Source organism: Oncorhynchus keta, chromosome 19 (assembly GCF_023373465.1).
Source record: "Oncorhynchus keta strain PuntledgeMale-10-30-2019 chromosome 19, Oket_V2, whole genome shotgun sequence".
Lineage (NCBI taxonomy): Eukaryota > Metazoa > Chordata > Actinopteri > Salmoniformes > Salmonidae > Oncorhynchus > Oncorhynchus keta.
In genome coordinates this window covers 81,498,619-81,525,171 of record NC_068439.1, presented here as the reverse complement: position 1 = coordinate 81,525,171, position 26,553 = coordinate 81,498,619, and the positions used below count along the sequence as shown (strand labels likewise).

General features: G+C 53.3%; 1 protein-coding gene and 1 long non-coding RNA gene across 2 annotated transcripts in view; one reads left to right on the top strand and one right to left on the bottom strand.

Annotated features, from left to right (window-relative positions):
- The window catches only part of LOC118379916 (kinesin-like protein KIF13B), a 101,842-nt gene that overhangs the window by 21,409 nt on the left and 53,880 nt on the right, over positions 1 to 26,553 (bottom strand). The window contains exons 22-30 of the mRNA XM_052471493.1: positions 25,502 to 25,651; positions 19,927 to 20,019; positions 17,501 to 17,674; positions 15,219 to 15,376; positions 10,944 to 11,076; positions 6,590 to 6,739; positions 4,802 to 4,901; positions 1,208 to 1,334; positions 1,072 to 1,127 (exon numbers count right to left, since the gene is read on the bottom strand). Of these exons, the coding sequence (XP_052327453.1) occupies positions 1,072 to 1,127; positions 1,208 to 1,334; positions 4,802 to 4,901; positions 6,590 to 6,739; positions 10,944 to 11,076; positions 15,219 to 15,376; positions 17,501 to 17,674; positions 19,927 to 20,019; positions 25,502 to 25,651 (1,141 nt within the window). The remainder of the gene's footprint in view (positions 1 to 1,071; positions 1,128 to 1,207; positions 1,335 to 4,801; positions 4,902 to 6,589; positions 6,740 to 10,943; positions 11,077 to 15,218; positions 15,377 to 17,500; positions 17,675 to 19,926; positions 20,020 to 25,501; positions 25,652 to 26,553) is intronic.
- On the top strand, positions 1,407 to 4,576 carry LOC127909521 (uncharacterized). Its single transcript, XR_008071713.1, has 3 exons — positions 1,407 to 2,487; positions 2,899 to 3,905; positions 4,027 to 4,576. It is a non-coding gene; the product is annotated as an uncharacterized LOC127909521 (long non-coding RNA).

The window sequence follows — 26,553 nt, the reverse complement described above, 5'->3', positions numbered from 1 at the left end:
AGGAAGCTGCAGCATGAAAAGATCAAGAGGAACAGGAAGCTGCAGCATGAAAAGATCAAGAGGACCAGGAAGCTGCAGCATGAAAAGATCAAGCAAATCAGCCCCAGGATATATATATTTTTTAAGCAAGGCATCTAGCACATCACTAGTAGAACGTTGTTGAAGTTAAAATAAACATTCAGTAGAAGTTGACTGATCTTCCAATGAGCCAACTGGAGTCTGAATGAGGGGCGGGCAGTTGACTGATCTTCCAATGAGCCAACTGGAGTCTGAATGAGGGGCGGGCAGTTGACTGATCTTCCAATGAGCCAACTGGAGTCTGAATGAGGGGCGGGCAGTTGACTGATCTGCCAATGAGCCAACTGGAGTCTGAATGAGGGGCGGGCAGTTGACTGATCTGCCAATGAGCCAACTGGAGTCTGAATGAGGGGCGGGCAGTTGACTGGCTGGCTGACCAGGGTCAATTAAACCACAGTTTCTTTCAAATAAAAAGCCTGCCAAAATAAAATGCTTTTTAAAAGCATCACTTCTCATTTCTTTCAGTAATGATGCCAGAGTCTGACAACTTTCTTAGGCAGGGAAGGAGAAGAATTTCCTTGCTTCAGTTCATTGAACAGTTCAGAAAATGTAGATGAACCTGCAGCAGTCCGATAGAAATTAGAGATTAGAGTAGCTTGATTTAGCTTTCTTAATTGAAGAGGCACACCTCTCTCTTAATTGAGGAGGCACACCTCTCTCTTAATTGAGGAGGCACACCTCTCTCTTAATTGAGGAGGCACACCTCTCTCTTAATTGAGGAGGCACACCTCTCTCTTAATTGAGGAGGCACACCTCTCTCTTAATTGAGGAGGCACACCTCTCTCTTAATTGAGGAGGCACACCTCTCTCTTAATTGAGGAGGCAGACCTATTTCTTAACTGCCTGAAATGCGGCCAATTAGTTTATCTAACATGAAGAAGGGAGAGTGAAGAAGGGAAAGAGTGAAGGAGAGAGGAAAAGAGAGAAGGAGAGAGGAAAAGAGAGAAGGAGAGGAAAAGAGAGAAGGGAAGAGCAGAAAAGAGCAGAACGTACCACTAAGGTCCAGGAAGAGGACAGGAATGTGAGTCTCCATCCCAGGAACAGGAACTCTGGAATAGGGGGAAATTAACCAATCAGAACACTGGGAGCTCACAGCACTCCCCCCCCCCCCAACACACACACCCTCTACCTCTCTGCGGGGGCTCCAGGGATCCCGCTACCAGCCGAAGGTAACAGGACGGCGTTACGTTCCTCTGTCAGGGTCAGACGACATTCTAACAGCTGAGCCTCCCTCTCCACGTCATCCTCTGACTTATCTACACACACACACACACACACACACACACACACACACACACACACACACACACTGATTATAGTCTTGTCAAACTGCTCAACAGAAAGCTCCAGACAGAGCAATCAGACAGAGGCTTTGAATCTGACTGGACTTGAGACAGCAGTCAGGAGTACAGGTCATCAATACGCTCTGTGTGTAATGTGTGTCGTGAGGAGGTCATCAATACGCTCTGTGTGTAATGTGTGTCGTGAGGAGGTCATCAATACGCTCTGTGTGTAGTGTCGTGAGGAGATCATCAATACGCTCTGTGTGTAGTGTAGTGTCGTGAGGAGGTCATCAATACGCTCAGTGTGTAGTGTGTGTCGTGAGGAGTTCATCAATATGCTCGGTGTGTAATGTGTGTCGTGAGGAGGTCATCAATATGCTCGGTGTGTAATGTGTGTCGTGAGGAGGTCATCATTATGCTCGGTGTGTAGTGTGTCGTGAGGAGGTCATCAATACGCTCAGTGTGTAATGTGTGTCGTGAGGAGGTCATCAATACGCTCTGTGTGTAATGTAGTGTGTGTCGTGAGGAGGTCATCAATACGCTCTGTGTGTAATGTAGTGTGTGTCGTGAGGAGGTCATCAATACGCTCTGTGTGTAATGTAGTGTGTGTCGTGAGGAGGTCATCAATACGCTCGTGTGTAATGTAGTGTGTGTCGTGAGGAGGTCATCAATATGCTCTGTGTGTAGTGTGTGTCGTGAGGAGGTCATCAATACGTTCTGTGTGTAGTGTGTGTCGTGAGGAGGTCATCAATACGCTCTGTGTGTAATGTAGTGTGTGTCGTGAGGAGGTCATCAATACGCTCTGTGTGTAATGTAGTGTGTGTTGTGAGGAGGTCATCAATACGCTCTGTATGTAATGTAGTGTGTGTCGTGAGGAGGGCATCAATCCGCTCTGTGTGTAATGTAGTGTCGTGAAGAGGTCATCATTATGCTCGTTGTGTAATGTGTGTCGTGAGGAGGTCATCATTATGCTCGGTGTGTAATGTGTGTTGTGAGGTCATCAATACGCTCTGTGTGTAATGTAGTGTGTGTCGTGAGGAGGTCATCAATACGCTCTGTGTGTAATGTAGTGTGTGTCGTGAGGAGGTCATCAATATGCTCGGTGTGTAGTGTGTGTCGTGCGGAGGTCATCAATATGCTCGGTGTGTAATGTGTGTCGTGAGGAGGTCATCAATATGCTCGGTGTGTAATGTGTGTCGTGAGGAGGTCATCAATATGCTCGGTGTGTAATGTGTGTCGTGAGGAGGTCATCAATATGCTCGGGGTGTAATGTGTGTCGTGAGGAGGTCATCAATACGCTCTGTGTGTAATGTAGTGTGTGTCATGAGGAGGTCATCAATACGCTCTGTGTGTAATGTGTGTTGTGAGGAGGTCATCAATATGCTCGGGGTGTAATGTGTGTCGTGAGGAGGTCATCAATATGCTCTGTGTGTAATGTAGTGTGTGTCATGAGGAGGTCATCAATACGCTCTGTGTGTAATGTAGTGTCGTGAGGAGGTCATCAATACGCTCAGTGTGTAATGTGTGTCGTGAGGAGGTCATCAATACGCTCTGTGTGTAGTGTGTGTCGTGAGGAGGTCATCAATACGCTCTGTGTGTAATGTAGTGTGTGTCGTGAGGAGGTCATCAATATGCACGGTGTGTAGTGTAGTGTGTGTCGTGAGGAGGTCATCAATATGCTCGGTGTGTAATGTGTGTCGTGAGGAGGTCATCATTATGCTCGGTGTGTAATGTGTGTCGTGAGGAGGTCATCAATACGCTCAGTGTGTAATGTGTGTCGTGAGGAGGTCATCAATACGCTCTGTGTGTAATGTGTGTCGTGAGGAGGTCATCAATACGCTCTGTGTGTAATGTAGTGTGTGTCGTGAGGAGGTCATCATTATGCTCGGTGTGTAATGTGTGTCGTGAGGAGGTCATCAATACGCTCAGTGTGTAATGTGTGTCGTGAGGAGGTCATCAATACGCTCTGTGTGTAATGTAGTGTGTGTCGTGAGGAGGTCATCAATACGCTCTGTGTGTAATGTAGTGTGTGTCGTGAGGAGGTCATCAATATGCTCGGTGTGTAGTGTGTGTCGTGAGGAGGTCATCAATACGCTCGGTGTGTAGTGTGTGTCGTGAGGAGGTCATCAATACGCTCTGTGTGTAATGTAGTGTGTGTCGTGAGGTCATCAATACGCTCTGTGTGTAATGTAGTGTGTGTTGTGAGGAGGTCATCAATACGCTCTGTGTGTAATGTAGTGTGTGTTGTGAGGTCATCAATACGCTCTGTATGTAATGTAGTGTGTGTCGTGAGGAGGGCATCAATCCGCTCTGTGTGTAATGTAGTGTCGTGAAGAGGTCATCATTATGCTCGTTGTGTAATGTGTGTCGTGAGGAGGTCATCATTATGCTCGGTGTGTAATGTGTGTCGTGAGGTCATCAATACGCTCTGTGTGTAATGTAGTGTGTGTCGTGAGGAGGTCATCAATACGCTCTGTGTGTAATGTAGTGTGTGTCGTGAGGAGGTCATCAATATGCTCGGTGTGTAGTGTGTGTCGTGCGGAGGTCATCAATATGCTCGGTGTGGAATGTGTGTCGTGAGGAGGTCATCAATATGCTCGGTGTGTAATGTGTGTCGTGAGGAGGTCATCAATATGCTCTGTGTGTAATGTAGTGTCGTGAGGAGGTCATCAATATGCTCGGTGTGTAATGTGTGTCGTGAGGAGGTCATCAATATGCTCGGTGTGTAATGTGTGTCGTGAGGAGGTCATCAATATGCTCAGTGTGTAATGTGTGTCGTGAGGAGGTCATCAATATGCTCGGTGTGTAATGTGTGTCGTGAGGAGGTCATCAATATGCTCGGGGTGTAATGTGTGTCGTGAGGAGGTCATCAATACGCTCTGTGTGTAATGTAGTGTGTGTCATGAGGAGGTCATCAATACGCTCTGTGTGTAATGTGTGTCGTGAGGAGGTCATCAATATGCTCGGGGTGTAATGTGTGTCGTGAGGAGGTCATCAATATGCTCGGTGTGTAATGTGTGTCGTGAGGAGGTCATCAATATGCTCGGTGTGTAATGTGTGTCGTGAGGAGGTCATCAATATGCTCGGTGTGTAATGTGTGTCGTGAGGAGGTCATCAATATGCTCTGTGTGTAATGTAGTGTCGTGAGGAGGTCATCATTATGCTCGGTGTGTAATGTGTGTCGTGAGGAGGTCATCAATATGCTCGGTGTGTAATGTGTGTCGTGAGAAGGTCATCAATATGCTCGGTGTGTAATGTGTGTCGTGAGGAGGTCATCAATATGCTCGGTGTGTAATGTGTGTCGTGAGGAGGTCATCAATATGCTCGGTGTGTAATGTGTGTCGTGAGGAGGTCATCAATATGCTCGGGGTGTAATGTGTGTCGTGAGGAGGTCATCAATATGCTCGGGTGTGTAATGTAGAGTGTTAGTCAGGGCTGACCGGGCTTTTGGACCATCTTCTGCAGGTGCTGGTCCAGGTACTCTTGTCTCGTAGTGAGGGTGGTCAGCCACTGGTCCCTCAACCTCTCCAGATCAACTTCCTACACACACACACACACACACACCTCAGCTCTATCCCTCCTATATAGATTGTCTTCTCCTACACAGACTCACACCTCAGCCCTGGTACTATCTGAACTTGTCCAATAAGAACAACATTTCTGTTTCGGTACGGTGTGCACAACTGAGAAAAAAAACGTGACTACTTTCCTCCACTCACCTCACGGGGAGAAACTCCTCCGTCCTCCACTCACCTCACGGGGAGAATCCCCTCCGTCCTCCACTCACCTCACGGGGAGAATCCCCTCCGTCCTCCACTCACCTCACGGGGAGAATCCCCTCCGTCCTCCACTCACCTCACGGGGAGAATCTCCTCCGTCCTCCACTCACCTCACGGGGAGAATCTCCTCCGTCCTCCACTCACCTCACGGGGAGAATCCCCTCCGTCCTCCACTCACCTCACGGGAGTCCTCCACTCATCGGGGAGAATCCCCTCCGTCCTCCACTCACCTCACGGGGAGAATCCCCTCCGTCCTCCACTCACCCTCCGTCCTCCACTCACCTCACGGGGAGAATCCCCTCCGGGGAGAATCCCTCCGTCCTCCACTCACCTCACGGGAGAATCTCCTCCGTCCTCCACTCACCTCACGGGAGAACTCCTCCGTCCTCCACTCACCTCACGGGAGAAACTCCTCCGTCCTCCACTCACCTCACGGGAGAAACTCCTCCGTCCTCCCTCCGTCCCCTCCACTCCACTCCTCACGGGGAGAATCCCCTCCGTCCTCCACTCACCTCCGGGGAGAATCCCCTCCGTCCTCCACTCACCTCACGGGGAGAATCCCCTCCGTCCTCCACTCACCTCACGGGGAGAATCTCCTCCGTCCTCCACTCACCTCACGGGAGAATCCCCTCCTCACGGGGAGAAATCTCCTCCGTCCTCCCTCCGGGGAGAAACTCCTCCGTCCTCCACTCACCTCACGGGGAGAACTCCTCCGTCCTCCACTCACCTCACGGGGAGAAACTCCTCCGTCCTCCACTCACCTCACGGGGAGAATCTCCTCCGTCCTCCACTCACCTCACGGGGAGAAACTCCTCCGTCCTCCACTCACCTCACGGGGAGAATCCCCTCCGTCCTCCACTCACCTCACGGGGAGAATCCCCTCCGTCCTCCACTCACCTCACGGGGAGAATCCCCTCCGTCCTCCACTCACCTCACGGGGAGAATCCCCTCCGTCCTCCACTCACCTCACGGGGAGAATCCCCTCCGTCCTCCACTCACCTCACGGGGAGAATCCCCTCCGTCCTCCACTCACCTCACGGGGAGAATCTCCTCCGTCCTCCACTCACCTCACGGGGAGAAACTCCTCCGTCCTCCACTCACCTCACGGGGAGAGTCTCCTCCGTCCTTCACTCAATTCACGGGGAGAATCTCCTCCTTCACTCAACTCACGGGGAGAATCTCCTCCTTCACTCACCTCACAGGGAGAATCTCCTCCTTCACTCACCTCACAGGGAGAATCTCAACTGCATTGCCTTTATTCCTTTCTCTCTCCTCTCCTTCCTATCAAAGCCCATTGGAAGAGAAGATGAGAGGGGAGGAACCTCTGACATTTAAATCCAATGGGCTTTGAGAAGGAGGAGAGGAGTGAGGACACGAGGAGTCAAGGAAATACAATTGAGGTTCTCCCAATGTCTCAGACTACCATAAACTGATTCCAATCAGTGTTACCTGATAGCTGTCCATGTCCTCATCCGAAGGGCGGGCCTGCCGAACCTCCACGTTGCCGATGGAAACAGAGAGGATTTTTGTGGCAATGAGAGGCATGGTGCCCGAGTCCTGTACGGACCGGACCTCCACCTGAACACGACGAGACTGGCCCTGGGGAGGGGGAGACAGGGTTCAGGTTAGAGACTGGCCCTGGGGAGGGGGAGACAGGGTTCAGGTTAGAGACTGGCGCTGGGGAGGAGGAGACAGGGTTCAGGTTAGAGACTGGCCCTGGGGAGGGGGAGACAGGGTTCAGGTTTGAGACTGGCCCTGGGGAGGGGGAGACAGGGTTCAGGTTAGAGACTGGCCCTGGGGAGGGGGAGACAGGCCTTGGGGAGGGGGAGACAGGGTTCAGGTTAGAGACTGGCCCTGGGGAGGGGGAGACAGGGTTCAGGTTAGAGACTGGCCTTGGGGAGGGGGAGACAGGGTTCAGGTTAGAGACTGGCCTTGGGGAGGGGTAGACAAGGTTCAGGTTAGAGACTGGTCCTGGGGAGGGGGAGACAGGGATCAGGTTACAGACTGGCCCTGGGGAGGGGGAGACATGGTTCAGGTTAGAGACTGTCCCTGGGGAGGGGGAGACAGGGTTCAGGTTAGAGACTGGCCCTGGGGAGGGGGAGACAAGGTTCAGGTTAGAGACTGGCCCTGGGGAGGGGGAGACAGGGTTCAGGTTAGAGACTGGCCTTGGGGAGGGGGATACAAGGTTCAGGTTAGAGACTTGCCCTGGGGAGGGGGAGACAAGGTTCAGGTTAGAGACTGGCCCTGGGGAGGGGGAGACAGGGTTCAGGTTAGAGACTGGCCATGGGGAGGAGGACACAGGGTTCAGGTTAGAGACTGGCCTTGGGGAGGGGGAGACAAGGTTCAGGTTAGAGACTGGTCCTGGGGAGGGGGAGACAGGGATCAGGTTACAGACTGGCCTCGGGAGGAGGAGACAGGGTTCAGGTTAGAGACTGGCCTTGGGGAGGGGGAGACAAGGTTCAGGTTAGAGACTGGTCCTGGGGAGGGGGAGACAGGGATCAGGTTACAGACTGGCCTCGGGAGGAGGAGACAGGGTTCAGGTTAGAGACTGGCCCTGGGGAGGGGAGACACGGTTCAGGTTAGAGACTGGCCCTGGGGAGGGGGAGACAGGGTTCAGGTTAGAGACTGGCCCTGAGGAGGGGGAGACAGGGTTCAGGTTACAGACTGGCCCCGGGGAGGGGGAGACAGGGTTCAGGTTAGAGACTGGCCCTGGGGAGGGGGAGACAGGGTTCAGGTTAGAGACTGGCCCTGGGGAGGGAGAGACACGGTTCAGGTTAGAGACTGGCCCTGAGGAGGGGGAGACAGGGTTCAGGTTAGAGACTGGCCATGAGGAGGGGGAGACAGGGTTCAGGTTAGAGACTGGCCCTGAGGAGGGGGAGACAGGGTTCAGGTTACAGACTGGCCCCGGGGAGGGGGAGACATGGTTCAGGTTAGAGACTGGCCCTGAGGAGGGGGAGACAGGGTTCAGGTTACAGACTGGCCCCGGGGAGGGGGAGACAGGGTTCAGGTTAGAGACTGGCCCTGGGGAGGGGGAGACAGGGTTCAGGTTAGAGACTGGCCCTGGGGAGGGAGAGACACGGTTCAGGTTAGAGACTGGCCCTGAGGAGGGGGAGACAGGGTTCAGGTTAGAGACTGGCCCTGAGGAGGGGGAGACAGGGTTCAGGTTAGAGACCGGCCATGAGGAGGGGGAGACAGGGTTCAGGTTACAGACTGGCCCCGGGGAGGGGGAGACAGGGTTCAGGTTAGAGACTGGCCCTGAGGAGGGGGAGACAGGGTTCAGGTTACAGACTGGCCCCGGGGAGGGGGAGACAGGGTTCAGGTTAGAGACTGGCCCTGAGGAGGGGGAGACATGGTTCAGGTTAGAGACTGGCCCTGAGGAGGGGGAGACAGGGTTCAGGTTAGAGACCGGCCATGAGGAGGGGGAGACAGGGTTCAGGTTAGAGACTGGCCCTGGGGAGGGGGAGACAGGGTTCAGGTTACAGACTGGCCCCGGGGAGGGGGAGACAGGGTTCAGGTTAGAGACCGGCCATGAGGAGGGGGAGACAGGGTTCAGGTTAGAGACTGGCCCTGAGGAGGGGGAGACAGGGTTCAGGTTACAGACTGGCCCCGGGGAGGGGGAGACATGGTTCAGGTTAGAGACTGGCCCTGGGGAGGGGGAGACAGGGTTCAGGTTACAGACTGGCCCTGAGGAGGGGGAGACAGGGTTCAGGTTAGAGACCGGCCATGAGGAGGGGGAGACAGGGTTCAGGTTAGAGACTGGCCCTGAGGAGGGGGAGACAGGGTTCAGGTTACAGACTGGCCCCGGGGAGGGGGAGACAGGGTTCAGGTTAGAGACTGGCCCTGAGGAGGGGGAGACAGGGTTCAGGTTAGAGACCGGCCATGAGGAGGGGGAGACAGGGTTCAGGTTACAGACTGGCCCCGGGGAGGGGGAGACAGGGTTCAGGTTAGAGACTGGCCCTGAGGAGGGGGAGACAGGGTTCAGGTTACAGACTGGCCCTGAGGAGGGGGAGACAGGGTTCAGGTTACAGACTGGCCCCGGGGAGGGGGAGACAGGGTTCAGGTTAGAGACTGGCCCTGAGGAGGGGGAGACAGGGTTCAGGTTACAGACTGGCCCCGGGGAGGGGGAGACAGGGTTCAGGTTAGAGACTGGCCCTGAGGAGGGGGAGACAGGGTTCAGGTTACAGACTGGCCCCGGGGAGGGGGAGACATGGTTCAGGTTAGAGACTGGCCCTGGGGAGGGGGAGACAGGGTTCAGGTTACAGACTGGCCCTGAGGAGGGGGAGACAGGGTTCAGGTTAGAGACCGGCCCTGAGGAGGGGGAGACAGGGTTCAGGTTAGAGACTGGCCCTGAGGAGGGGGAGACAGGGTTCAGGTTACAGACTGGCCCCGGGGGGGGGGAGACAGGGTTCAGGTTAGAGACTGGCCCTGAGGAGGGGGAGACAGGGTTCAGGTTAGAGACTGGCCCTGAGGAGGGGGAGACAGGGTTCAGGTTACAGACTGGCCCCGGGGAGGGGGAGACAGGGTTCAGGTTAGAGACTGGCCCTGAGGAGGGGGAGACAGGGTTCAGGTTAGAGACTGGCCCTGAGGAGGGGGAGACAGGGTTCAGGTTACAGACTGGCCCCGAGGAAGGGGAGACAGGGTTCAGGTTAGAGACTGGCCCTGAGGAGGGGGAGACAGGGTTCAGGTTACAGACTGGCCCCGAGGAAGGGGAGACAGGGTTCAGGTTAGAGACCGGCCATGAGGAGGGGGAGACAAGGTTCAGATTAGAGACCGGCCATGAGGAGGGGGAGACAGGGTTCAGGTTAGAGACCGGCCATGAGGAGGGGGAGACAGGGTTCAGGTTACAGACTGGCCCTGAGGAGGGGGAGACAAGGTTCAGGTTACAGACTGGCCCTGAGGAGGAGACAAGGTTCAGGTTACAGACTGGCCCTGAGGAGGAGGAGACAGGGTTCAGGTTACAGACTGGCCCTGAGGAGGAGGAGACAGGGTTCAGGTTACAGACTGTCCCTGAGGAGGAGGAGACAGGGTTCAGGTTACAGACTGGCCCTGAGGAGGGGGAGACAGGGTTCAGGTTACAGACTGGCCCCGGGGAGGGGGAGACAGGGTTCAGGTTAGAGACTGGCCCTGAGGAGGGGGAGACAGGGTTCAGGTTACAGACTGGCCCCGGGGAGGGGGAGACATGGTTCAGGTTAGAGACTGGCCCTGAGGAGGGGGAGACAGGGTTCAGGTTACAGACTGGCCCTGAGGAGGAGGAGACAGGGATCAGGTTAGAGACTGGCCCTGAGGAGGGGGAGACAGGGTTCAGGTTACAGACTGGCCCTGAGGAGGGGGAGACAGGGTTCAGGTTACAGACTGGCCCCGGGGAGGGGGAGACAGGGTTCAGGTTACAGACTGGCCCTGAGGAGGGGGAGACAGGGTTCAGGTTACAGACTGGCCCCGGGGAGGGGGAGACAGGGTTCAGGTTAGAGACTGGCCCTGGGGAGGGGGAGACAGGGTTCAGGTTAGAGACTGGCCCTGAGGAGGGGGAGACAGGGTTCAGGTTAGAGACTGGCCCTGAGGAGGGGGAGACAAGGTTCAGGTTAGAGACCGGCCATGAGGAGGGGGAGACAGGGTTCAGGTTACAGACTGGCCCCGGGGAGGGGGAGACAGGGTTCAGGTTACAGACTGGCCCTGCAGGGATCACAGACTTTCCCTACTAAACATCTAATATACATCAAATAAAACAACTCTTGTAGACACTCCCAAGAGGTAGCGCCAAAACACACTGTGTCCTGTACTGCACACAGAAAACAAGCTCCCAAACCTGTCTGAGCAGGAAGATGCCCCCGGTGCCCACGTCCTTGGGTGGTAGGACCTCTACAGGGGTGAACTCTCCTGAGTCATTCAGCTCCAACACCTGAACCCACAGCTCTAATCTACGAGTCACCTCACTCCACCTGGTCACACACACACACACACACACACACACACACACACACACACACACACACACACACACACAGTAATCAAATCAAGGTTTATTTATACAGAACATTTCAGACATGGAAAACAACACAATGTGCTTCACAGGAAAAAAACTAAAACATTCACTACAGAACAAGAATAAGAGGATAGGAAAACTAAAACATTTACTACAGAACAAGTGTAAGAGGATAAGAAAACTAAAACATTTACTACAGAACAAGAATAAGAGGATAAGAAAACTAAAACATTTACTACAGAACAAGAATAAAAGGATTTTAAAAAACAACTAAAGAATAACAAAACTGCACAAAAAAAAAATTCATTCCACTGAAATGTGTCGTCCGCATTCAACCCGACACCTCTGAATCAGAGATAAAAAAAGTTAATATACCAACCCACAGCTCCAGTCACCTGGTTATATACCAACCCACAGCTCTAGTCACCTGGTTATATACCAACCCACAGCTCCACCTGGTTATATACCAACCCACAGCTCTAGTCACCTGGTTATATACCAACCCACAGCTCTAGTCACCTGGCTATATACCAACCCACAGCTCCACCTGGTTATATACCAACCCACAGCTCCACCTGGTTATACACCAACCCACAGCTCCACCTGGTTATACACCAACCCACAGCTCCACCTGGTTATACACCAACCCACAGCTCCACCTGGTTATACACCAACCCACAGCTCCACCTGGTTATACACCAACCCACAGCTCCACCTGGTTATACACCAACCCACAGCTCCACCTGGTTATACACCAACCCACAGCTCCACCTGGTTATACACCAACCCACAGCTCCACCTGGTTATACACCAACCCACAGCTCCACCTGGTTATATACCAACCCACAGCTCCACCTGGTTATATACCAACCCACAGCTCCACCTGGTTATATACCAAACCACAGCTCCCCCTGGTTATACACCAACCCACAGCTCCACCTGGTTATACACCAACCCACAGCTCCACCTGGTTATACAACAACCCACAGCTCCACCTGGTTATATACCAACCCACAGCTCCACCTGGTTATATACCAACCCACAGCTCCACCTGGTTATATAACAACCCACAGCTCCACCTGGTTATATACCAACCCACAGCTCCACCTGGTTATACACCAACCCACAGCTCCACCTGGTTATACACCAACCCACAGCTCCACCTGGTTATATACCAACCCACAGCTCCACCTGGTTATATACCAACCCACAGCTCCACCTGGTTATATACCAACCCACAGCTCCACCTGGTTATATAACAACCCACAGCTCCACCTGGTTATATACCAACCCACAGCTCCACCTGGTTATATACCAACCCACAGCTCCACCTGGTTATACACCAACCCACAGCTCCACCTGGTTATACACCAACCCACAGCTCCACCTGGTTATACACCAACCCACAGCTCCACCTGGTTATACACCAACCCACAGCTCCACCTGGTTATACACCAACCCACAGCTCCACCTGGTTATACACCAACCCACAGCTCCACCTGGTTATATACCAACCCACAGCTCTAGTCACCTGGTTATATACCAACCCACAGCTCTAGTCACCTGGTTATATACCAACCCACAGCTCCACCTGGTTATATACCAACCCACAGCTCCACCTGGTTATACACCAACCCACAGCTCCACCTGGTTATACACCAACCCACAGCTCCACCTGGTTATACACCAACCCACAGCTCCACCTGGTTATACACCAACCCACAGCTCCACCTGGTTATATACCAACCCACAGCTCCACCTGGTTATATACCAACCCACAGCTCCACCTGGTTATACACCAACCCACAGCTCCACCTGGTTATATACCAACCCACAGCTCCACCTGGTTATATACCAACCCACAGCTCCACCTGGTTATATACCAACCCACAGCTCCACCTGGTTATATACCAACCCACAGCTCCACCTGGTTATACACCAACCCACAGATCCACCTGGTTATATACCAACCCACAGCTCCACCTGGTTATACACCAACCCACAGCTCCACCTGGTTATACACCAACCCACAGCTCCACCTGGTTATACACCAACCCACAGCTCCACCTGGTTATATACCAACCCACAGCTCCACCTGGTTATATACCAACCCACAGCTCCACCTGGTTATACACCAACCCACAGCTCCACCTGGTTATACACCAACCCACAGCTCCACCTGGTTATACACCAACCCACAGCTCCACCTGGTTATACACCAACCCACAGCTCCACCTGGTTATACACCAACCCACAGCTCTAGTCACCTGGTTATACACCAACCCACAGCTCTAGTCACCTGGTTATATACCAACCCACAGCTCCACCTGGTTATACACCAACCCACAGCTCCACCTGGTTATACACCAACCCACAGCTCCACCTGGTTATACACCAACCCACAGCTCCACCTGGTTATACACCAACCCACAGCTCCACCTGGTTATACACCAACCCACAGCTCCACCTGGTTATACACCAACCCACAGCTCTAGTCACCTGGTTATATACCAACCCACAGCTCCACCTGGTTATACACCAACCCACAGCTCCACCTGGTTATACACCAACCCACAGCTCCACCTGGTTATACACCAACCCACAGCTCCACCTGGTTATACACCAACCCACAGCTCCACCTGGTTATACACCAACCCACAGCTCCACCTGGTTATACACCAACCCACAGCTCCACCTGGTTATATACCAACCCACAGCTCCACCTGGTTATACACCAACCCACAGCTCCACCTGGTTATATAACAACCCACAGCTCCACCTGGTTATATACCAACCCACAGCTCCACCTGGTTATATAACAACCCACAGCTCCACCTGGTTATACACCAACCCACAGCTCCACCTGGTTATATAACAACCCACAGCTCCACCTGGTTATATACCAACCCACAGCTCCACCTGGTTATATAACAACCCACAGCTCCACCTGGTTATATACCAACCCACAGCTCCACCTGGTTATATAACAACCCACAGCTCCAGTCACCTGACCCGTCTTCATGTATTGTTTTTCTGTGTGATCCTGGTTGCAAACCACATGTCCTTTTTGGATACCCATCCTTCCCTCTCCCCCAAGGCAGAATACTGTACCTCTCTCTGAGCGTCCACCTCCTCCCCCACCTCTCTACCCTTCTAGCCTCACCCCTCTACCCTTCTAGCCTCACCCCTCTACCCTTCTAGCCCCACTCCTCTACCCTTCTAGCCTCACCCCTCTACCCTTCTAGCCTCACCCCTCTACCCTTCTAGCCCCACCCCTCTACCCTTCTAGCCCCACCCCTCTACCCTTCTAGCCTCACCCCTCTACCCTTCTAGCCTCACCCCTCTACCCTTCTAGCCCCACCCCTCTACCCTTCTAGCCCCACCCCTCTACCCTTCTAGCCCCACCCCTCTACCCTTCTAGCCCCACCCCTCTACCCTTCTAGCCCCACCCCTCTACCCTTCTAGCCCCACCCCTCTACCCTTCTAGCCCCACCCCTCTACCCTTCTAGCCCCACCCCTCTACCCTTCTAGCCCCACCCCTCTATCCCTACCAGCCTACCCTGCCACCCCTACCAGCATACCCCTCTACCTAAACCCTCCACCCCTACGAGCCGACCCCTCTATCCGCAACAGCAGAACCCTCTACCAGCCGACCCCTCTATCCCCAACAACCGACCCCTCTATCCCCAACAGCCGACCCCTCTACCAGCCGACCCCTCTATCACCAACAGCCGACCCCGCTGCCCCTACCAGTTTACCCCTATCAGCATACCCCTCTACCTAAACCCTCCACCCCTACCCCCCAACTCCTCTACCAGCCGACCCCTCTATCCCCAACATCTGACCCCGCTACCCCTACCAGTTTACCCCTATCAGCAGACCCCTCTTCCCCCAGCCAGCCAGCCAACATACCCCTCTTCCCCCAGCCAGCCAGCCAACATACCCCTCTTCCCCCAGCCAGCCAGCCAACATACCCCTCTTCCCCCAGCCAGCCAGCCAACATACCCCTCTTCCCCCAGCCAGCCAGCCAACATACCCCTCTTCCCCCAGCCAGCCAGCCAACATACCCCTCTTCCCCCAGCCAGCCAGCCAACCTACCTCTCTCTGAGGGTTCGTGTCTTGGCCTGAATGACTCCCAGATCCCAGAGAGCCAGGTTCCTGCGGTGGTTGACTTGCTTATGTCCGAATACCTCGATGGCCACTGCCCCCTCCGCCACAAACTCCACAAACTCCTCGGACACACACACCTCCATCTCCTGGGAACAAACAAACAACAGAGCACACAAAAAGACACATGAGACAAACACTGGACACACAATCATTCCAATTCTGTCAGATTATGAGATCCAACACAGCTCCTGAGCCACGTATGTCGCTTTGCTCTGGTAACACTCCCAAAATGTTTTGGCTTTTACAAAAAAAATCATGGTTGAAGGATTCCCAGAATCAGGGAGAATAAAGAACAAGCAGCAAGTTTCCAGGTTTTGAGTTGGTGTGTCTGTCCTCGCATGTCTGGTTGTACACAGGACAAGAGCCATACAAAATGTCTGGAGGGATTAATATCTGTATGTGGATAGACTTCTCCTCTGCCCTACTTTACTTCATGATTACTAATTCTGTTCCCAGGAGACGGGCCTCCGCGTTCCCAGGAGACGGGCCTCCGCGTTCCCAGGAGACGGGCCTCCGCGTTCCCAGGAGACGGGCCTCCGCGTTCCCAGGAGACGGGCCTCCGCGTTCCCAGGAGACGGGCCTCCGCGTTCCCAGGAGACGGGCCACGGCCTCCGCGTTCCCAGGAGACGAGCCACGGCCTCCGCGTTCCCAGGAGACGAGCCACGGCCTCAGCGTTCCCAGGAGACGAGCCACGGCCTCCGCGTTCCCAGGAGACGAGCCACGGCCTCCGCGTTCCCAGGAGACGAGCCACGGCCTCCGCGTTCCCAGGAGACGAGCCACGGCCTCCGCGTTCCCAGGAGACGAGCCACGGCCTCCGCGTTCCCAGGAGACGAGCCACGGCCTCCGCGTTCCCAGGAGACGAGCCACGGCCTCCGCGTTCCCAGGAGACGGGCCACGGCCTCCGCGTTCCCAGGAGACGGGCCACGGCCTCCGCGTTCCCAGGAGACGGGCCACGGCCTCCGCGTTCCCAGGAGACGGGCCACGGCCTCCGCGTTCCCAGGAGACGGGCCACGGCCTCCGCGTTCCCAGGAGACGGGCCACGGCCTCCAGCGTTCCCAGGAGACGGGCCACGGCCTCAGCGTTCCCAGGAGACGGGCCACGGCCTCAGCGTTCCCAGGAGACGGGCCACGGCCTCAGCGTTCCCAGGAGACGGGCCACGGCCTCAGCGTTCCCAGGAGACGGGCCACGGCCTCAGCGTTCCCAGGAGACGGGCCACGGCCTCAGCGTTCCCAGGAGACGGGCCACGGCCTCAGCGTTCCCAGGAGACGAGCCACGGCCTCAGCGTTCCCAGGAGACGAGCCACGGCCTCAGCGTTCCCAGGAGACGAGCCACGGCCTCAGCGTTCCCAGGAGACGAGCCACGGCCTCAGCGTTCCCAGGAGACGAGCCACGGCCTCAGCGTTCCCAGGAGACGAGCCACGGCCTCAGCGTTCCCAGGAGACGAGCCACGGCCTCAGCGTTCCCAGGAGACGAGCCACGGCCTCAGCGTTCCCAGGAGACGAGCCACGGCCTCAGCGTTCCCAGGAGACGAGCCACGGCCTCAGCGTTCCCAGGAGACGAGCCACGGCCTCAGCGTTCCCAGGAGACGAGCCACGGCCTCAGCGTTCCCAGGAGACGAGCCACGGCCTCAGCGTTCCCAGGAGACGAGCCACGGCCTCAGCTTTCCCAGGAGACGAGCCACGGCCTCAGCGTTCCCAGGAGACGAGCCACGGCCTCAGCGTTCCCAGGAGACGAGCCACGGCCTCAGTGTTCCCAGGAGACGAGCCACGGCCTCCGCGTTCCCAGGAGACGAGCCTCAGCGTTCCCAGGAGACGAGCCACGGCCTCAGTGTTCCCAGGAGACGAGCCACGGCCTCAGCGTTCCCAGGAGACGAGCCACGGCCTCAGCGTTCCCAGGAGACGAGCCACGGCCTCAGCGTTCCCAGGAGACGAGCCACGGCCTCAGCGTTCCCAGGAGACGAGCCACGGCCTCAGTGTTTGTGGTGACAGGCCTAGCTCATTGTCCCACGTTGCTCCTGTCAGCTGTATACCCAGCTTTCAGTTAGAACGAGTCTGTTTAATCAAATCTAATACGACCAACACATTATAGCACAGGACACATGCAGAAGTTTAGGCTTTTCTATAAAATATGTAGAGAGAGACTCCTCTGCTGTCCTCTACGGCTATTAAAGGTTTCTATGCCCGTCTCTATGTGACCGAGCCACAGTCCCACCTTGCTACTGTCAAACAGCACGGTGCAGAGGGGCTCTTTGCTGATGGCTGACGGAGGTGAGGGCTCCATCTCCGGGGCGATGAACTCAGGCTCGTCCTGCCCCCAGAAGTGGTACTGGCAGAACACAAAGTTACCCAGGTGACGGGGAAGACCTGTAGCCTGCAGGATCCTCACCTGGACAGAGAGGAGAGGAGGAGACACTCAGAGAACATATGAACACATTCCATAATACAGTCAAGTGGCTATAGATTCTGAATGATCATTTCAACAAACACCACTTAAAAAGGACAAGAAAAACATTTGAAAACACGATAACAATATTACTGTCTATTTTAAATTGAACCATTAGCATCCCAACGATCCATTGGGTGTAAAAATGTGGCGAGGTATTGATTTTGGACTGTTTGCAGAGGACAGAGCAGCGATGGCTAAATGAGGTCAAACAGTAGCCAGTCTAGTCACAGACTGTTCTCTCTGCCACCGCACGGCAAGCAGTACCGGAGCACCAAGTCTAGGTCCAAGAGGCTTCTAAACAGCTTCTAACCGCCCAAGCCATTAGACTCCTGAACAGCTAATGAAATGGCTACCCAGACTATTTGTATTGCCCCCCTCTTCTACACTGCTGCTACTCTCTGTTATCATCTATGCATAGTCACTTTAATAACTCTACCCACATGTACATATTACCTCAATGACCTCGACACCGTGCCACCGCATATTGACTCTGTACCGGTACCCCCTGTATATAGCCTCCACATTGACTCTGTACCGTAATACCCTGTATATAGCCTCCACGTTGACTCTGTACCGGTACCCCCTGTATATAGCCTCCACATTGACTCTGTACCGTAATACCCTGTATATAGCCTCCACATTGACTCTGTACCGGTACCCCCTGTATATAGCCTCCACATTGACTCTGTACCGTAATACCCTGTATATAGCCTCCACATTGACTCTGTACCGGTACCCCCTGTATATAGCCTCCACATTGACTCTGTACCGTAATACCCTGTATATAGCCTCCACATTGACTCTGTACCGTAATACCCTGTATATAGCCTCCACATTGACTCTGTACCGTAAATACCCTGTATATAGCCTCCACATTGACTCTGTACCGGTACCCCCTGTATATAGCCTCCACATTGACTCTGTACCAGTACCCCCTGTATATAACCTCCACATTGACTCTGTACCAGTACCCCCTGTATATAACCTCCACATTGACTCTGTACCAGTACCCACTGTATATAGTCTCCACATTGATTCTGTACCGGTACCCCCTGTATATAGCCTCCACATTGACTCTGTGCCGGTATCCCCTGTATATAGCCTCCACATTGACTCTGTACCGGTATCCCCTGTATATAGCCTCCACATTGACTCTGTACCGGTACCCCCTGTATATAGCCTCCACATTGACTCTGTACCGGTACCCCCTGTATATAGCCTCCACATTGACTCTGTATCGTAATACCCTGTATATAGCCTCCACATTGACTCTGTACCGGTACCCCCTGTATATAGCCTCCACATTGACTCTGTACCGTAACACCCTGTATATAGCCTCCACATTGACTCTGTACCGGTACCCCCTGTATATAGCCTCCACATTGACTCTGTACCGGTACCCCCTGTATATAGCCTCCACATTGACTCTGTACCGGTACCCCCTGTATATAGCCTCCACATTGACTCTGTACCGTAACACCCTGTATATAACCTCCACATTGACTCTGTACCGTAACACCCTGTATATAGCCTCCACATTGACTCTGTACCGGTACCCCCTGTATATAGCCTCCACATTGACTCTGTACCAGTACCCCCTGTATATAGCCTCCACATTGACTCTGTACCGTAATACCCTGTATATAGCCTCCACATTGACTCTGTACCGGTACCCCCTGTATATAGCCTCCACATTGACTCTGTACCGTAATACCCTGTATATAGCCTCCACATTGACTCTGTACCGTAATACCCTGTATATAGCCTCCACATTGACTCTGTACCGGTACCCCCTGTATATAGCCTCCACATTGACTCTGTACCGTAATACCCTGTATATAGTCTCCACATTGACTCTGTACCGGTACCCCCTGTATATAGCCTCCACATTGACTCTGTACCGTAATACCCTGTATATAGCCTCCACATTGACTCTATAGCCAAGATTGTTATTGTTATTTACTGCTGCTCTTTAATGATTTGTTATTCTTATCTCTTACATTTACATGTATTTTTTAATGTTTTTTTCTAAAAACTGCATTGTTGGTTTCAGGGCATTTCACATTTCACTGTAAGGTCTACCTACACCTGTGTTATTTCGGCCGCATGTGACAAATTGGATTTGATTTTTGTTTTTCTCAGAACGTGCTCCAGGACCGGAGGTTTCAGTGTCCCTGTTGAAAATCTCTTACCACACACTCCATTTTGCGAGTCTCTCCATCTGCAGTGGTCTCCTCCAGCCCCTCGCTTCCCCGCCACACCTCTACATGGAGACGCCCTGCCACCTAACAGAGAGAAAGACACACAATCTAATTAACCTTTTACACTGCTGGGATATTGGCCTATATATATATTGAAAATGTTTCTTAAAAGAAAAACATCTGAAAATACATAAACCACGGTAGCAATTGAAAAGGGAAACATTTTGGAGATCACAGGGAAATTATTAGACTAAAAAAAGGTTGAAGACGCAACAGTTCCCCTGACAACAGTTCACCTGACAACAGTTCACCTGACAACAGTTCACCTGACAACAGTTCACCTGACAACAGTTCACCTGACAACAGTTCACCCTGACAACAGTTCACCCTGACAACAGTTCACCCTGACAACAGTTCACCCTGACAACAGTTCACCCTGACAACAGTTCACCTGACAACAGTTCACCTGACAACAGTTCACCTGACAAGACTGAATCCAAACTTTTTACACCGATGATTTTACTGTACGTTTCACCACAGTTGTTAATGAAATCTGAAAACACTCTGGGTACATTCAGTAACATGACGAGAATATTCCTGGGATAATGTGGAGTAGGTGCACCGTACGACAAAGAAACAACAAGGGTTTCAGTGAGAGGACAAACTGGTGTCTCCAAGTGGCCCCACACATCTCTCCAGTGAGAGGACTAACTGGTGTCTCCAAGTGGCCCCACACATCTCTCCAGGGAGAGGACTAACTGGTGTCTCCAAGTGGCCCCACACATCTCTCCAGTGAGAGGACTAACTGGTGTCTCCAAGTGGCCCCACACATCTCTCCAGTGAGAGGACTAACTGGTGTCTCCAAGTGGCCCCACACATCTCTCCAGTGAGAGGACAAACTGGTGTCTCCAAGTGGCCCCACACATCTCTCCAGTGAGAGGACTAACTGGTGTCTCCAAGTGGCCCCACACATCTCTCCAGTGAGAGGACTAACTGGTGTCTCCAAGTGGCCCCACACATCTCTCCAGTGAGAGGACTAACTGGTGTCTCCAAGTGGCCCCACACATCTCTCCAGTGAGAGGACAAACTGGTGTCTCCAAGTGGCCCCACACATCTCTCCAGTGAGAGGACTAACTGGTGTCTCCAAGTGGCCCCACACATCTCTCCAGTGAGAGGACTAACTGGTGTCTCCAAGTGGCCCCACACATCTCTCCAGTGAGAGGACTAACTGGTGTCTCCAAGTGGCCCCACACATCTCTCCAGAGAGAGGACTAACTGGTGTCTCCAAGTGGCCCCACACATCTCTCCAGTGAGAGGACTAACTGGTGTCTCCAAGTGGCCCCACACATCTCTCCAGTGAGAGGACTAACTGGTGTCTCCAAGTGGCCCCACACATCTCTCCAGTGAGAGGACTAACTGGTATCTCCAAGTGGCCCCACACATCTCTCCAGTGAGAGGACTAACTGGTGTCTCCAAGTGGCCCCACACATCTCTCCAGTGAGAGGACTAACTGGTATCTCCAAGTGGCCCCACACATCTCTCCAGTGAGAGGACTAACTGGTGTCTCCAAGTGGCCCCACACATCTCTCCAGGGAGAGGACTAACTGGTGGCCCCACACATCTCTCCAGTGAGAGGACAAACTGGTGTCTCCAAGTGGCCCCACATCTCTCCAGTGAGAGGACTAACTGGTATCTCCAAGTGGCCCCACACATCTCTCCAGTGAGAGGACTAACTGGTGTCTCCAAGTGGCCCCACACATCTCTCCAGTGAGAGGACTAACTGGTGTCTCCAAGTGGCCCCACACATCTCTCCAGTGAGAGGACTAACTGGTGTCTCCAAGTGGCCCCACACATCTCTCCAGTGAGAGGACTAACTGGTGTCTCCAAGTGGCCCCACACATCTCTCCAGTGAGATGACTAACTGGTGTCTCCAAGTGGCCCCACACATCTCTCCAGTGAGAGGACTAACTGGTGTCTCCAAGTGGCCCCACACATCTCTCCAGTGAGAGGACTAACTGGTGTCTCCAAGTGGCCCCACACATCTCTCCAGTGAGATGACTAACTGGTGTCTCCAAGTGGCCCCACACATCTCTCCAGTGAGAGGACTAACTGGTGTCTCCAAGTGGCCCCACACATCTCTCCAGTGAGAGGACTAACTAGTGTCTCCAAGTGGCCCCACACATCTCTCCAGTGAGAGGACTAACTGGTGTCTCCAAGTGGCCCCACACATCTCTCCAGTGAGAGGACTAACTGGTGTCTCCAAGTGGCCCCACACATCTCTCCAGTGAGAGGACTAACTGGTGTCTCCAAGTGGCCCCACACATCTCTCCAGTGAGAGGACTAAATGGTGTCTCCAAGTGGCCCCACACATCTCTCCAGAGAGAGGACTAACTGGTGTCTCCAAGTGGCCCCACATCTCTCCAGTGAGAGGACTAACTGGTGTCTCCAAGTGGCCCCACACATCTCTCCAGTGAGAGGACTAACTGGTATCTCCAAGTGGCCCCACATCTCTCCAGTGAGAGGACTAACTGGTGTCTCCAAGTGGCCCCACACATCTCTCCAGTGAGAGGACAAACTGGTGTCTCCAAGTGGCCCCACATCTCTCCAGTGAGAGGACTAACTGGTGTCTCCAAGTGGCCCCACACATCTCTCCAGTGAGAGGACTAACTGGTATCTCCAAGTGGCCCCACACATCTCTCCAGTGAGAGGACTAACTGGTATCTCCAAGTGGCCCCACACATCTCTCCAGTGAGAGGACTAACTGGTGTCTCCAAGTGGCCCCACACATCTCTCCAGTGAGAGGACTAACTGGTATCTCCAAGTGGCCCCACACATCTCTCCAGTGAGAGGACTAACTGGTGTCTCCAAGTGGCCCCACACATCTCTCCAGTGAGAGGACTAACTGGTGTCTCCAAGTGGCCCCACACATCTCTCCAGTGAGAGGACTAACTGGTGTCTCCAAGTGGCCCCACACATCTCTCCAGTGAGAGGACTAACTGGTGTCTCCAAGTGGCCCCACACATCTCTCCAGAGAGAGGACTAACTGGTATCTCCAAGTGGCCCCACACATCTCTCCAGTGAGAGGACTAACTGGTGTCTCCAAGTGGCCCCACACATCTCTCCAGTGAGAGGACTAACTGGTATCTCCAAGTGGCCCCACACATCTCTCCAGTGAGAAGACTAACTGGTGTCTCCAAGTGGCCCCACACATCTCTCCAGTGAGAGGACTAACTGGTGTCTCCAAGTGGCCCCACATCTCTCCAGTGAGAGGACTAACTGGTGTCTCCAAGTGGCCCCACACATCTCTCCAGTGAGAGGACTAACTGGTGTCTCCAAGTGGCCCCACATCTCTCCAGTGTACACAGTTCCTAAAGCATTTCAATGCACTTTTATGACTCAAAGAAGAGTCTTCAACTATACGTTAGCTTTTTTTGAGCCTCTCCTCGCTGAGTCGTCGAGGAACTAGAGCAAGGACACTTGTAGTTGTTTTGTTTGTGCTCTCCTCGCTGAGTCGTCGAGGGACTAGAGCAAGGACACTTGTAGTTGTTTTGTTTGGGACACAAAACAGCGTCCCCACAACTGTCGTTTAGGCAACAGACCATTTATACATCATCGTTTGAAAGCTTCTTCTATGGCCAACATGACTAGCTCAGTTATAAAACATATTACAGTGTTGGGCTTTCACGTGTAATTCAGGGAAACAGATCATCCCATTGGTGCCCATAGAAAGGAGTCCTGAGAGGATTCAGGTGTGTGTGACACGACAAAACAGGCTCGTTGTGTTCAGAACAACCCAGAGTACGACGCCGTGTCACCATGCACAGCTAACATAGTGATTATAAACGTTGACACTGTTATATGACATGAGGACGTGCAAGAAACCAGTGCATTGGGAAATGATCTAGAGCAAGGTTAACTCTCAGTCGCTGAACAATGCAGATAGACATTTCAACATATCCCATTTCTATCCGAGTGAAACCAGTGGATTGGGAAATGATCTAGAGCAGGACATGTAAAATGCACATCTGGACTCACAGGTGATTGGTTTGTATGACATCAGAGCTGTATTTATTATAATCCTCAACAGGATTATATATATTTTTAAATAGACTCCCCTTAAATTTACAACATTTTCCCTCACTCAGACAAAACATTTCCCCCACTCAGACAACATTTCTAAAGTTGGCCAATCAGTGGGAGGGATCGGGGCAACTTTATGTCGAGCGAGGTGCAGAAGATCAGAATGACTGTCAATCAAAACCCAGACAGAAGAGCAGAGGCGGAGCTCTGACGTCATCTATAGCATGTTACTGTACAGCCACTGACCTCTGACCTCATCTATAGCATGTTACTGTACAGCCACTGAGCTCTGACCTCATCTATAGCATGTTACTGTACAGCCACTGAGCTCTGACCTCATCTATAGCATGTTACTGTACAGCCACTGAGCTCTGACCTCATCTATAGCATGTTACTGTACAGCCACTGAGCTCTGACCTCATCTATAGCATGTTACTGTACAGCCACTGAGCTCTGACCTCATCTATAGCATGTTACTGTACAGCCACTGAGCTCTGACCTCATCTATAGCATGTTACTGTACAGCCACTGAGCTCTGACCTCATCTATAGCATGTTACTGTACAGACACTGAGCTCTGACCTCATCTATAGCATGTTACTGTACAGCCACTGAGCTCTGACCTCATCTATAGCATGTTACTGTACAGACACTGAGCTCTGACCTCATCTATAGCATGTTACTGTACAGCCACTGAGCTCTGACCTCATCTATAGCATGTTACTGTACAGCCACTGAGCTCTGACCTCATCTATAGCATGTTACTGTACAGCCACTGAGCTCTGACCTCATCTATAGCATGTTACTGTACAGCCACTGAGCTCTGACCTCATCTATAGCATGTTACTGTACAGCCACTGAGCTCTGACCTCATCTATAGCATGTTACTGTACAGCCACTGAGCTCTGACCTCATCTATAGCATGTTACTGTACAGCCACTGAGCTCTGACCTCATCTATAGCATGTTACTGTACAGCCACTGAGCTCTGACCTCATCTATAGCATGTTACTGTACAGCCACTGAGCTCTGACCTCATCTATAGCATGTTACTGTACAGCCACTGAGCTCTGACCTCATCTATAGCATGTTACTGTACAGCCACTGAGCTCTGACCTCATCTATAGCATGTTACTGTACAGCCACTGAGCTCTGACCTCATCTATAGCATGTTACTGTATAGCCACTGAGCTCTGACCTCATCTATAGCATGTTACTGAACAGCCACTGAGCTCCAAATGTAGGCATTTATGTCCAATTCTGCCATGTTCAACCTGTATACGGGAACGAGTGTATGAGGCTAACTAATGACTGAACATGTAGTATAATTTGTCTGACATGTCACCCACGTAATCTGATTGATGACGGGCACTGCAGCTCTGACACTCATCTATAGCATGTTACACACACACACACACACAGCTCCCTTCTGGTTGATGATAGGTACAGCGTACTGCATCTTAATGAGATGAACACCCACACACACACCTCTCCCTTCTGGTTGATGATGGGTACAGCGTACTGCAGCTTGACGTCGTAGAAGAGACAGGCCAGAAACACGTTGGCCACTCCAATCAGACTGTGGTTCTCCTGCTCGTCGAAGAACGGGTCGGCACGCTTGAAGTAGGAACGCATCACCTAGACAGGGGGAGAGAGGAGGAGAGAGGGAGACAGGGGGAGAGATGAGGAGAGAGGGAGACAGGAAGGGAGAGGGAGACAGGAAGGGAGAGGGAGACAGGAAGGGAGAGGGAGACAGGAAGGGAGAGGGAGACAGGGTGAGAGGGAGACAGGGTGAGAGGGAGACAGGGTGAGAGGGAGACAGGGTGAGAGGGAGACAGGGTGAGAGGGAGACAGGGTGAGAGGGAGACTGGGTGAGAGGGAGACAGGGTGAGAGGGAGACAGGAAGGGAGAGACAGGGTGAGAGGGAGACAGGAAGGGAGAGACAGGGTGAGAGGGAGACAGGAAGGAGAGACAGGGTGAGAGGGAGACAGGAAGGGAGAGACAGGTGAGAGGGAGACAGGGTGAGAGGGAGACAGGGTGAGAGGGAGACAGGGTGAGAGGGAGACAGGGTGAGAGGGAGACAGGGTGAGAGGGAGACAGGGTGAGAGGGAGACAGGGTGAGAGGGAGACAGGGGAGAGGGAGACAGGGTGAGAGGGAGACAGGGTGAGAGGGAGACAGGGGAGAGGGAGACAGGAAGGGGAGACAGGGTGAGAGGGAGACAGGAAGGGAGAGACAGGGGACAGGGTGAGAGGGAGACAGGAAGGGAGAGACAGGGGAGAGGGAGACAGGGTGAGAGGGAGACAGGGTGAGAGGGAGACAGGGTGAGAGGGAGACAGGGTGAGAGGGAGACAGGGTGAGAGGGAGACAGGGTGAGAGGGAGACAGGGTGAGAGGGAGACAGGGTGAGAGGGAGACAGGGTGAGAGGGAGACAGGGTGAGAGGGAGACAGGGTGAGAGGGAGACAGGGTGAGAGGGAGACAGGGTGAGAGGGAGACAGGGTAAGGCAGTAGACTAGGGCACTATCCACTTTAATTATTATA